Below are 12,317 nucleotides of genomic sequence, written 5' to 3' on the forward strand. Positions count from 1 at the left end.
TAAAATTTACTTGGAAGCAAATTTTTTCACACCTACTCGATTTTCAATTCTTAAAAATATTTATCAAAATAAAATAATTATATTACTTTATTTAATATTCCAGTTTTACCTTTTTAAATAGAGTAGAGTTATTAATGTAAGAAAAAGTAATAATTTGAGATGTTCTTACAAATTTTCTATTCTTTTGGTAAAATGTTAAGATCTTACAAACAAAAGTTACCACAAAATAAAAGAAACAAGTCACATCATCTCTCTCTCCTTACTCCACCACTCCACACAGCTTTCAAATATCCCCTGCGAAGAGCAGAGAAAGAGAGAGACTAGTGAGAGAGTCCATCGCTTTCTCTCTCTCTTTTCATCTCCAACAGACTTAGAGAGAGAGAGACACACACACAAATATGACAGTGAAGGAGATTCACCGAAACAAGCGATGGCATTTTCTCCTCCTTATTCTGATCACTATGTCCTCCGCCGCGTCGTTGATAGGTGTTTCTTTGGAAAAAGACGTCGGAGCGTTCGACTACGGTGAAGCATTGTCTAAAAGCTTACTCTACTTCGAAGCTCAGAGATCAGGTCGACTTCCGTACAACCAGCGCGTGACTTGGCGTGATCACTCTGGTCTCACTGATGGTCTCGAGCAAGGGGTTAGTGTCTGCTACAAACTTAAGCTTAAATGTTTTTTTCTCTTTTTTTGATTTTTTAAAAAACTTATTTTACATTTTTTTTGCTATAAGATTACTTAATTATCATAAGTTTTGAAAGAGACTTGTAAATGTGATCAATGTGTTTAATTTTTCTTTAATGTAGATAATTATTGAAATTTATTATTGATTCAAGAAATATTTTCTTTAGTTTTGAAAGAGACTTAAAAGTTTTTAATTAATTGAACATTCAATCTATAATTAGTATTGAAATTCGTTGTTGGTTTAGTCAGTGATTTGACTTTATTTCTATAACTTTTAACTTTTGCATCTTTGGTCATAAAGGTGGATTTAGTGGGAGGATATCACGACGCCGGAGACCATGTTAAATTCGGACTTCCGATGGCTTTCACGGTGACTATGTTGTCGTGGAGTGTAATAGAGTACGGTGACTCACTCGCTTCAACCGGCGAGTTATCTCACGCACTTGAAGCTATCAAATGGGGAACCGATTACTTCATCAAGGCACACACAAGTCCAAATGTTCTATGGGCTGAAGTAGGCGACGGTGACACTGATCACTACTGTTGGCAAAGACCGGAGGACATGACAACTTCACGGCGAGCTTTCAAGATCGACGAGAATAATCCGGGATCAGATCTCGCCGGAGAAACCGCCGCGGCTATGGCTGCAGCTTCTATCGTTTTCCGCACAACAAACCCACATTACTCTCACCTTCTCTTGCACCATGCTCAACAAGTACATACACATTTTAATTTTATTTAATGTTATTAAATGTTACAGTTGAGATGGAACCATCGTTTATTTAATTTGGTTATGGTTTTGGTGTAGTTATTTGAGTTTGGAGACAAGTACAGAGGAAAATACGATGAGAGTCTAAGAGTTGTTAAAAGTTATTATGCCTCGGTGAGTGGTTACATGGACGAGCTTTTATGGGGTGCAACGTGGCTTTATCGAGCCACCGACAATGATCATTATATCAGTTATGTGGTTGACATGGCTCACCAACTAGGTGGCCTTTCTTGGGCTATGTCCGAGTTTAGCTGGGACGTAAAGTTCGCTGGCGTTCAACTCCTCGCTTCCATGGTTAGTGTTTCATATTATCAATCACATAATTAAACTAAGAATTTGGTCTGGTCTGCTTGGCTAATCCTAAAAAGTTAACAAACGAACTAGCAACATTTCTAATTCTAGCATAATACAAACAAAGGTTAAGCTCAAGAGTTTTAACACCATGAATTAAAAACAAAAAAAATAATAATTAGTTTTTGTAGTAAATAAAGTCTTAATAGGACTAACCTCTTATTACATTATTTAAGCGAATTAACGGTCCTACTTAAAAGCTCTTATTATTGCGTTATGTGAAGGGATTATCAAGCTTTAACTTTCTGAGAAACCATGATTAACCCCAGTCTCTTAACTGGAGTTCTTAGATTTGGCTAAAAGACAGTTTTTAGTTTTTTTTTAGATTTTAAATAAAAAAACTAAGAACCGTCTCTTAAATAAGAAATATAAGAACCGTCTTTTCGCCAAAAAATATAAAAAAAAAACAAAAAAAAATCAAATCATAAGTTAAGAACCTCGGCTAAGACACCGGGTTTAATCATGCCCTCACGTTTAAGTAGGTTGTAACTTTTCAGTTTGTTTTGATGTTCGAAAACAAAAGGTAGGTCGTAACCAAAAGTAAGGTATATATCCCACACCATATCTAACATTCAACAACTATTCAAATACTTTATCTTTGTATGCAACAATATAAATATTAAAAATTTAAAATTAACAAATTTTCATTTTAAGAAAAGTTTAGTTATAGAGCAGAAACAGAACTAAAAGTCACGTGCTTCTGTTCCTTCTGTTCCTACTTCTCTTTCGAAGGCTTTCTCTGTTATCAGAATTACCCAAGTATTCCCTCAATTAACATTTAAATTTGGAAAAAAATAGATTTTTTGTCTCTTTCACTTGCTTGATGGTTTTTTGCCTTATTTTTTCAGTTGATAAAAGAAGAACAGCACAAGCAACACTCGAAAATCATACAACAATACAAATCAAAGGCGGATCATTATCTATGCTCAATTCTAAACAAGAACATCAACGGCACAAACGTCCAACGAACTCCGGCCGGTTTACTCTACGTCCGTCAATGGAACAACATGCAATACGTTTCCACCGCATCATTCCTCCTAACCGTATATTCCGATTATCTCCGAAAATCAAACTCCGATCTCCAGTGTCATGAAGGAACTGTGACTCCTGATGAGATGATCGTGTTTGCGAAATCCCAAATAGACTACATTTTAGGATCAAACCCGATGAAAACAAGTTATCTAGTCGGATACGGTCCGAAATATCCGACTAGGGTTCATCATAGAGGTGCATCAATCGCTTCGTATAAAGATTACAAAGGATTCATTGGATGCACTCAAGGATATGATTATTGGTACGGGCGTCCCGAGCCAAATCCAAGTGTTTTAGTCGGGGCTTTGGTTGGAGGACCGGATCACCGAGATGAGTTTGTTGACCGGAGGGATAACTACGTTCAAACCGAGGCTTGTACGTATAATACTGCCCCTTTGGTTGGTGTTTTTGCGAGACTTATAGAGCTTGAAGAGCAAACACTTGAAGAAGAAGATGTGAGTTTGGTTGCAACTTATAAGAAATAGGTTTTACAATACAAGAAAAAGAAAGAAAAGAAGATGGTTTTATTTGCACCATTTAATATATTGATGGAGTTTTACTTCTTAGCAATTTTCTTATCCAGTGAAAAGTGTGTATAAATATGAATTGTGATGATCTTCTGCATTTGAGTTTGTCAAATTTTCTTGGATTCCCCGAGAAAGAAATGTAATAGCTGATAGGTTGGCAAAGGATGCCCTGCTTGTATCCGATACATTGTTTGTTGGGGATGCTTTTACTGCCCCCAACTAACCACCTAATCAATTAAATTCGTGTTCAAAAAAAAAAAAAAATATGAATTGTGAATATAGTATGTTTTGCTGTTTCTCAAAGGTCTTTTAGTATATTTTGTACTTTACAGGCTAGATGGGTCTTTTTTGCCTCAGTCTGTTTTTTACTTTTTAGTCACATTTTACCTTTCCCGTTATGTGGATGTAAAAGAATCACACGAGCTGCATTAGAACATACTATAGTAAGGTTTAGCTGACTTGTTTTGAGGAGATGTATATGAGTAATGATTCTTGCCTTGTGTAGAGAGGAAAAAAAAAAAGTAGAACACATCAGCTTCATACTTGTTTTGAGATAGGAATTAATAAGAATAGAGTACTCACCCTAGGTTTGACTACAGTTACTAATTTTGTTGGAAACATAGAGGGAACTGAAACAACAATTGTGTCATGTTTCTTCATCAACACTCTACAAAACAGAGCAGAGGCATATTTTTCTTTTGATAAATGTATTGTAGATTAATTTGACAGTTGTGACATATAAAATCCAATGATGCTTATCAAATACTACTTTTCTTTGCCATTGTCTCCTTCAACTTGATCCCTCAAGAGGTCAAGGAAGATAAAGCATAGGTGTAGTATATCATTCATTACAACTATAGAATTTTTTTTTCTTATTAGAAAAGAAATGAACAAAACATCGGTATATATATAGAAAAACATAAAGGAATTGCTTCATTACTAGACCTGGCAACCGCTTTACACACTCAAAAGATCATGCAAAAACAACCAGAACAATTCTAACGATTTTTGTGATAATATGGACCAATTATTTTGACGAGCCACTCCGCCTTGTATGAACACTTGTGTATGAAGCAATCACTTGATATATTGCCACTCCAAACAACAGACCAAGAGCATATCCTATAGTCACTGCTTCCCAACTCAGCATCTCTCCTTCTTTGTCTTCTTGCTTCACGTGCTGTATTGACGCCATACAAAGCCGTTCATTCCCTTCAAAGGAGGATTTTGGTTGTCCAGTAATTTGTGTTCCTTGTGGTATTTCACCTTGGAGTTGGTTATGAGACACATTTATGTACTCCAAAAACGAGAGTGTCTTGAGTCCATTAGGAATAATCCCGGAGAGTTGGTTTCTGGAAACGAGAGTGTCTTGAGTCCGTTTGAGAAGTTGAGCGCAATCAGTTCTTCAAGACCTATAGATTCAGGAATCTGTCCTAGGAATCTGTTTTCAGACAAGTTAATGGCCCTGTAGAAAGTGAGGGCTTTCACTTGCTCCACATATAGACCTTTGTATTGTAAATCTACAAGATCTGCATAGATATCGTAAACATCTTTGAAATTTTCTTTTCTTTTTTGTGGTCCATATATATACTCCCATCTTCATTCATCTGGAGTGATGATGCTTTCCAGTTCATAAAGTAGTTTGGTGGCAAGCTTCCGGTAAATTTTTTATCTGATATTTCAAATATACGCAGCTCAGCAAACGCACCTTGAACAGCGTAGCTATACCATAGAATTTGTTTGAGCTGAGGGTAAGGACTTGTAAATTAGGCAAAGCCTTGAGCCAGAAAGGAAAAGCGTCTTTGATTCCATTGTGTTCAACGTTTAAAAGCCCTAAAAAGGAGCAGTGGATAAGAGACTTTGGTAGCTTCCCGATTAGTCGATTGTAGCCAACATCAAATGACTCTAGAATGGGACCATCATGGAACATGTCCGGAAGACTTCCTTCCAAGTTGTTCTTCTGGAGATTCACAGCCGTCAAGTTACTTAGATTTGAGTTTGTGGTTTGCAAATTCGGATAACAAGAATATTTGTGGATAGTTGAGTATTTTTTCTGAGTTTTTCATCAATAAGTTGTACTTTTAAATAATTTTCTTAAAAATTGCTATTTTTGAAAAGTTTTCATTTTTAGAGAAATTTTATAGATTTGAGTTTGTGATTTAGAAATTAGGATAATAAGAATATTGTGGAAAATTGAGTATTATTTAAGACTTTTTCATGAATAGGTTGTATTTTTAAATAATTTTTTTAAAAACTGCTATTTTTGGAAAGTTTTCATTTTTTTGAGAAATATTGTGGATTTGGGTTTGTGATTTACAAATTCGGTAAAAAGAATATTTGTGGATAAATGAGTATTATTTCCGAGTTTTGCATCAATAAGTTGTATTTTTAAACAATTTTCTTAAAACTTGCTATTTTTGGAAAGTTTTCATTTTTTAGAGAAATTTTATAGATTTGTGTTTGTGATTTAGAAATTAGGATAACAAGAATATTTGTGAATAGTTGAATATTCTTTCAAAGTTTTTCATGAATCGGTTGTTCAACAAGTTGTATTTTTAAATAATTTTCTTAAAAACTGCTATTTTTGGAAAGTTTTCATTTGTTTGAGAAATATTGTAGATTTGGGTTTGTGATTTAGAAATTCGGATAGCAAGAATATTTGTGGATAGCTGAGTATTCTTTCAAAAAATTTCATAAATAGGTTGTATTTTAAAATATTTTTTTTAAAAAACTGCAATTTTAGGAAAGTTTTCATTTATTAGAGAAATACTGTAGATTAGAGTTTGTGATTTAGAAATTAGAAAAACAAGAATATTTCTAGATAGATGAGTATGTTTTCTGAGTTTTTCATCAATATGTTGTAGTTTTAAATAATTTTTCTAAAATTTGCTATTTTTGGAAAGTTTTCATTTATTCAAGAAATACTGTAGATTTGAGTTTGTGATTTAGAAATTAGGATAACAAGAATATTTGTGAATAGTTGAGTATTTTTTTCAGAGTTTTTCATCACTAGCTTGTATTTTTAAATTATTTTCTTAAAAACTTCTATTTTTGGAAAGTTTTCATTTTTTTAAGAAAAGTTGTGGATTTGGGTTTGGGGTTCACTAATTCGGATAACAAGAATATTTGTGGATAGTTGAGTATTTTTTCTGAGTTTTTCAACAATAATTTGTATTTTTAAATATTTTTCTTAAAAATTGTTGTTTTTGGAAAGTTTTCATTTTTTTGAATGTTTTTTTTGTAGATTTGGGTTTTGTGATTTAGAAAGTCTGATAACAAGAATATTTCTAGATAGATGAGTATTCTTTCTGAGTTTTTCATCAATATGTTGTAGTTTTAAATAATTTTCTTAAAATTTGCTATTTTTGGAAAGTTTTCATTTATTCAAGAAATACTGTAGATTTGAGTTTGTGATTTAGAAATTAGGATGACAAGAATATTTGTGAATAGTTGAGTATTGTTTCAGAGTTTTTCATCACTAGCTTGTATTTTTAAATAATTTTCTTAAAAATTACTATTTTTGGAAAGCTTTCATTTTTTTGAGGAATATTGTAGATTTGAGTTTGTTATTTAGAAATTCGGATAACAACAATATTTGTGGATAGTTGAGTATTTTTTCTGAGTTTTTCATGAATAGGTTGTATTTTTGAATAATTGTTTAAAAACTGCTATTTTAGGAAAGTTTTCATTTACTAGAGAAATACTGTAGATTAGAGTTTGTGATTTAGAAATTAGAAAAACAAGAATATTTCTAGATAGATGAGTATGTTTTCTGAGTTTTTCATCAATATGTTGTAGTTTTAAATAATTTTCCTAAAATTTGCTATTTTTGGAAAGTTTTCATTTATTCAAGAAATACTGTAGATTTGAGTTTGTGATTTAGAAATTAGGATAACAAGAATATTTGTGAATAGTTGAGTATTTTTTCAGAGTTTTTCATCACTAGCTTGTATTTTTAAATTATTTTCTTAAAAACTTCTATTTTTGGAAAGTTTTCATTTTTTTAAGAAAAGTTGTGGATTTGGGTTTGGGGTTCACTAATTCGGATAACAAGAATATTTGTGGATAGTTGAGTATTTTTTCTGAGTTTTTCAACAATAATTTGTATTTTTAAATACTTTTCTTAAAAATTGTTGTTTTTGGAAAGTTTTTATTTTTTTGAATGTTTTTTGTAGATTTGGGTTTTGTGATTTAGAAAGTCTGATAACAAGAATATTTCTAGATAGATGAGTATTCTTTCTGAGTTTTTCATCAATATGTTGTAGTTTTAAATAATTTTCTTAAAATTTGCTATTTTTGAAAAGTTTTCATTTATTCAAGAAATACTGTAGATTTGAGTTTGTGATTTAGAAATTAGGATGACAAGAATATTTGTGAATAGTTGAGTATTTTTTCAGAGTTTTTCATCACTAGCTTGTATTTTTAAATAATTTTCTTAAAAACTACTATTTTTGGAAAGCTTTCATTTTTTTGAGGAATATTGTAGATTTGAGTTTGTTATTTAGAAATTCGGATAACAACAATATTTGTGGATAGTTGAGTATTTTTTCTGAGTTTTTCATGAATAGGTTGTATTTTTGAATAATTGTTTAAAAACTGTTATTTTAGGAAAGTTTTCATTTACTAGAGAAATACTGTAGATTAGAGTTTGTGATTTAGAAATTAGAAAAACAAGAATATTTCTAGATAGATGAGTATGTTTTCTGAGTTTTTCATCAATATGTTGTAGTTTTAAATAATTTTCCTAAAATTTGCTATTTTTGGAAAGTTTTCATTTATTCAAGAAATACTGTAGATTTGAGTTTGTGATTTAGAAATTAGGATAACAAGAATATTTGTGAATAGTTGAGTATTTTTTCAGAGTTTTTCATCACTAGCTTGTATTTTTAAATTATTTTCTTAAAAACTTCTATTTTTGGAAAGTTTTCATTTTTTTAAGAAAAGTTGTGGATTTGGGTTTGGGGTTCACTAATTCGGATAACAAGAATATTTGTGGATAGTTGAGTATTTTTTCTGAGTTTTTCAACAATAATTTGTATTTTTAAATACTTTTCTTAAAAATTGTTGTTTTTGGAAAGTTTTTATTTTTTTGAATGTTTTTTGTAGATTTGGGTTTTGTGATTTAGAAAGTCTGATAACAAGAATATTTCTAGATAGATGAGTATTCTTTCTGAGTTTTTCATCAATATGTTGTAGTTTTAAATAATTTTCTTAAAATTTGCTATTTTTGGAAAGTTTTCATTTATTCAAGAAATACTGTAGATTTGAGTTTGTGATTTAGAAATTAGGATGACAAGAATATTTGTGAAGAGTTGAGTATTTTTTCAGAGTTTTTCATCACTAGCTTGTATTTTTAAATAATTTTCTTAAAAACTACTATTTTTGGAAAGCTTTCATTTTTTTGAGGAATATTGTAGATTTGAGTTTGTTATTTAGAAATTCGGATAACAACAATATTTGTGGATAGTTGAGTATTTTTTCTGAGTTTTTCATGAATAGGTTGTATTTTTGAATAATTGTTTAAAAACTGCTATTTTAGGAAAGTTTTCATTTACTAGATAAATACTGTAGATTAGAGTTTGTGATTTAAAAATTAGAAAAACAAGAATATTACTAGCTAGATGAGTATTTTTTCTGAGTTTTTCATCAATATGTTGTAGTTTTAAATAATTTTCTTAAAATTTGCTATTTTTGGAAAGTTTTCATTTATTCAAGAAATACTGTAGATTTGAGTTTGTGATTTAGAAATTAGGATGACAAGAATATTTATGAACAGTTGAGTATTTTTTCAGAGTTTTTCATCACTATCTTGTATTTTTAAATTATTTTCTTAAAAACTGCTATTTTTGGAAAGTTTTCATTTTTTTGAGGATTATTGTAGATTTGAGTTTGTTATTTAGAAATTCGGATAACAAGAATATTTGTGGATAGTTGAGTATTTTTTCTGGGTTTTTCATGAATAGGTTGTATTTTTGATTAATTGTTTAAAAACTGTTATTTTAGGAAAGTTTTCATTTACTAGGGAAATACCGTAGATTAGAGTTTGTGATTTATAAATTAGAAAAACAAGAATATTTCTAGATAGATGAGTATTTTTCTCAGTTTTTCATCAATATGTTATAGTTTTAAATAATTTTCTTAAAATTTGCTATTTTTGGAAAGTTTTCATTTATTCAAGAAATACTATAGATTTGAGTTTGTGATTTAGAAATTAGGATGAAAAGAATATTTGTGAACAGTTGAGTATTGTTTCAGAGTTTTTCATCATTAGCTTGTATTTTTAAATAATTTTCTTAAAAACTGCTATTTTTGGAAAGTTTCATTTTTTTGAGGAATATTGTAGATTTGGGTTTGTTATTTAGAAATTCGGATAAAAATAATATTTGTGGATAGTTGAGTATTTTTTCTGAGTTTTTCATGAATATATTGTATTTTTAAATGATTGTTTTAAAAACTACTATTTTGGGAAAGTTTTCACTTACTAGAGAAATATTGTAGATTAAAGTTTGTGATTTAGAAATTAGAAAAAAGGGAATATTTCTAGATAGATGAGTATTTCATCAATATATTGTAGTTTTAAATAATTTTCTTAAAATTTGCTATTTTTGGAAAGTTTTCATTTATTCAAGAAATACTGTAGATTTGAGTTTGTGATTTAGAAATTAGGATGACAAGAATATTTGTGAATAGTTGAGTATTTTTTTAGAGTTTTTCATCACTAGCTTGTATTTTTAAATAATTTTCTTAAAAACTGCTATTTTTGGAAAGTTTACATTTTTTTGAGGAATATTGTAGATTTGGGTTTGTTATTTAGAAATTCGGATAACAAGAATATTTGTGGATAGTTGAGTATTTTTTCTGAGTTTTTCATGAATAGGTTGTATTTTTAAATAATTATTTTAAAACTGCTATTTTAGGAAAGTTTTCATTTACTAGATAAATACTGTAGATTAGAGTTTGTGATTTAAAAATTAGAAAAACAAGAATATTTCTAGATAGATGAGTATTTTTTTGAGTTTTTCATCAATATATTGTAGTTTTAAATAATTTTCTTAAAATTTACTATTTTTGGAAAGTTTTCATTTATTCAAGAAATACTGTAGATTTGAGTTTGTGATTTATAAATTAGGATGACAAAAATATTTGTGAATAGTTGAGTATTTTTTCAGAGTTTTTCATCACTAGCTTGTATTTTTAAATAATTTTCTTAAAAACTGCTATTTTTGAAAAGTTTTCATTTTTTTGAGATATATTGTAGATTTGCGTTTGTTATTTAGAAACTCGGATAACAAGAATATTTGTGGATAGTTGAGTATTTTTTCTGAGTTTTTCATGAATAGATTGTATTTTTGAATAATTGTTTAAAAACTGCTATTTTAGGAAATATTTTATTTACTAGAGAAATACTGTAAATTAGAGTTTGCGATTTAGAAATTAGAAAAACAAGAATATTTCTAGATAGATGAGTATTTTTTCTGAGTTTTTCATCAATAAGTTGTAGTTTTAAATAATTTTGTAAAAATTTGCTATTTTTGGAAAGTTTTCATTTATTCAAGATATACTGTAGATTTGTGTTTGTGATTTAGAAATTAGGATGACAAGAATATTTGTGAATAGTTGAATATTTTTTCAGAGTTCTTCATCACTATCTTGTATTTTTAAATAATTTTCTTAAAAACTGCTATTTTTTTAAAGTTTTCATTTTTTTGAGGAATATTGTAGGTTTGAGTTTGTTATTTATAAATTCGGATAACAAGAATATTTGTGGATAGTTGAGTATTTTTCTGAGTTTTTCATGAATAAGTTGTATTTTTGAATAATTGTTTAAAAACTGCTATTTTAGGAAAATTTTCATTTACTAGATAAATACTGTAGATTAGAGTTTGTGATTTAGAAATTAGAAAAAAAAAGAATATTTCTAGATAGATGAGTATTTTTTCTGAGTTTTTCATCAATATGTTGTAGTTTTAAATAATTTTCTTAAAATTTGCTATTTTTGAAAAGTTTTCATTTATTCAAGAAATACTATAGATTTGAGTTTGTGATTTAGAAATTAGGATGAAAAGAATATTAGTGAACAGTTGAGTATTGTTTCAGAGTTTTTCATCACTAACTTGTATTTTTAAATAATTTTCTTAAAAACTGCTATTTTTGGAAAGTTTCATTTTTTTGAGGAATATTGTAGATTTGGGATTGTTATTTAGAAATTGGGATAACAAGAATATTTGTGGATAGTTGAGTATTTTTTCTGAGTTTTTCATGAATAGGTTATATTTTTAAATAATGGTTTTAAAAACTGCTATTTTAGGAAAGTTTTCATTTACTAGGGAAATACCGTAGATTAGAGTTTATGATTTATAAATTAAAAAAAAACAAGAATATTTCTAGATAGATGAGTATTTTTTCTGAGTTTTTCATCAATATGTTGTAGTTTTAAATAATTTTCTTAAAATTTGCTATTTTTGGAAAGTTTTCATTTATTCAAGAAATACTATAGATTTGAGTTTGTGATTTAGAAATTAGGATGAAAATAATATTTGTGAACAGTTGAGTATTGTTTCAGAGTTTTTCATCACTAGCTTGTATTTTTAAATAATTTTCTTAAAAACTGCTATTTTTGAAAAGTTTCAATTTTTTGAGGAATATTGTAGATTTGGGTTTATTATTTAGAAATTCGGATAACAAGAATATTTGTGGATAGTTGAGTATTTTTTCTGAGTTTTTCATGTATAGGTTGTATTTTTAAATAATTGTTTTAAAAACTGCTATTTTAGAAAAGTTTTCATTTACTAATGAAATACCGTAGATTAGAGTTTGTGATTTATAAATTAGAAACACAAGAATATTTCTAGATAGATGAGTATTTTTTCTGAGTTTTTCATCAATATGTTGTAGTTTTAAATAATTTTCTTAAAATTTGCTATTTTTGGAAAGTTTTCATTTATTCAAGAAA

At 28.7% G+C, this 12,317-nt stretch overlaps 2 protein-coding genes across 2 annotated transcripts; one reads left to right on the forward strand and one right to left on the reverse strand.

Moving 5' to 3' along the window:
* The first annotated feature begins 305 nt into the window (after window positions 1-305).
* On the forward strand, window positions 306-3,461 carry LOC111215083 (endoglucanase 11-like). Its single transcript, XM_022718275.2, has 4 exons — window positions 306-644; window positions 987-1,400; window positions 1,494-1,748; window positions 2,654-3,461. The coding sequence occupies exons 1-4, from the start codon at window positions 399-401 to the stop codon at window positions 3,320-3,322; spliced, it is 1,584 nt and encodes a 527-aa protein (XP_022573996.1). The 5' UTR covers window positions 306-398; the 3' UTR covers window positions 3,323-3,461.
* A 930-nt stretch (window positions 3,462-4,391) lies between these two features.
* On the reverse strand, window positions 4,392-5,294 carry LOC125608228 (receptor like protein 27-like). Its single transcript, XM_048778213.1, has 3 exons — window positions 5,093-5,294; window positions 4,672-4,893; window positions 4,392-4,630 (listed from the first exon to the last, which is right to left on the reverse strand). The coding sequence occupies exons 1-3, from the start codon at window positions 5,292-5,294 to the stop codon at window positions 4,392-4,394; spliced, it is 663 nt and encodes a 220-aa protein (XP_048634170.1).
* Window positions 5,295-12,317: the final 7,023 nt, after the last annotated feature.

Source organism: Brassica napus, chromosome A4 (genome assembly GCF_020379485.1).
Source record: "Brassica napus cultivar Da-Ae chromosome A4, Da-Ae, whole genome shotgun sequence".
Taxonomy (NCBI): Eukaryota; Viridiplantae; Streptophyta; class Magnoliopsida; order Brassicales; family Brassicaceae; genus Brassica; species Brassica napus.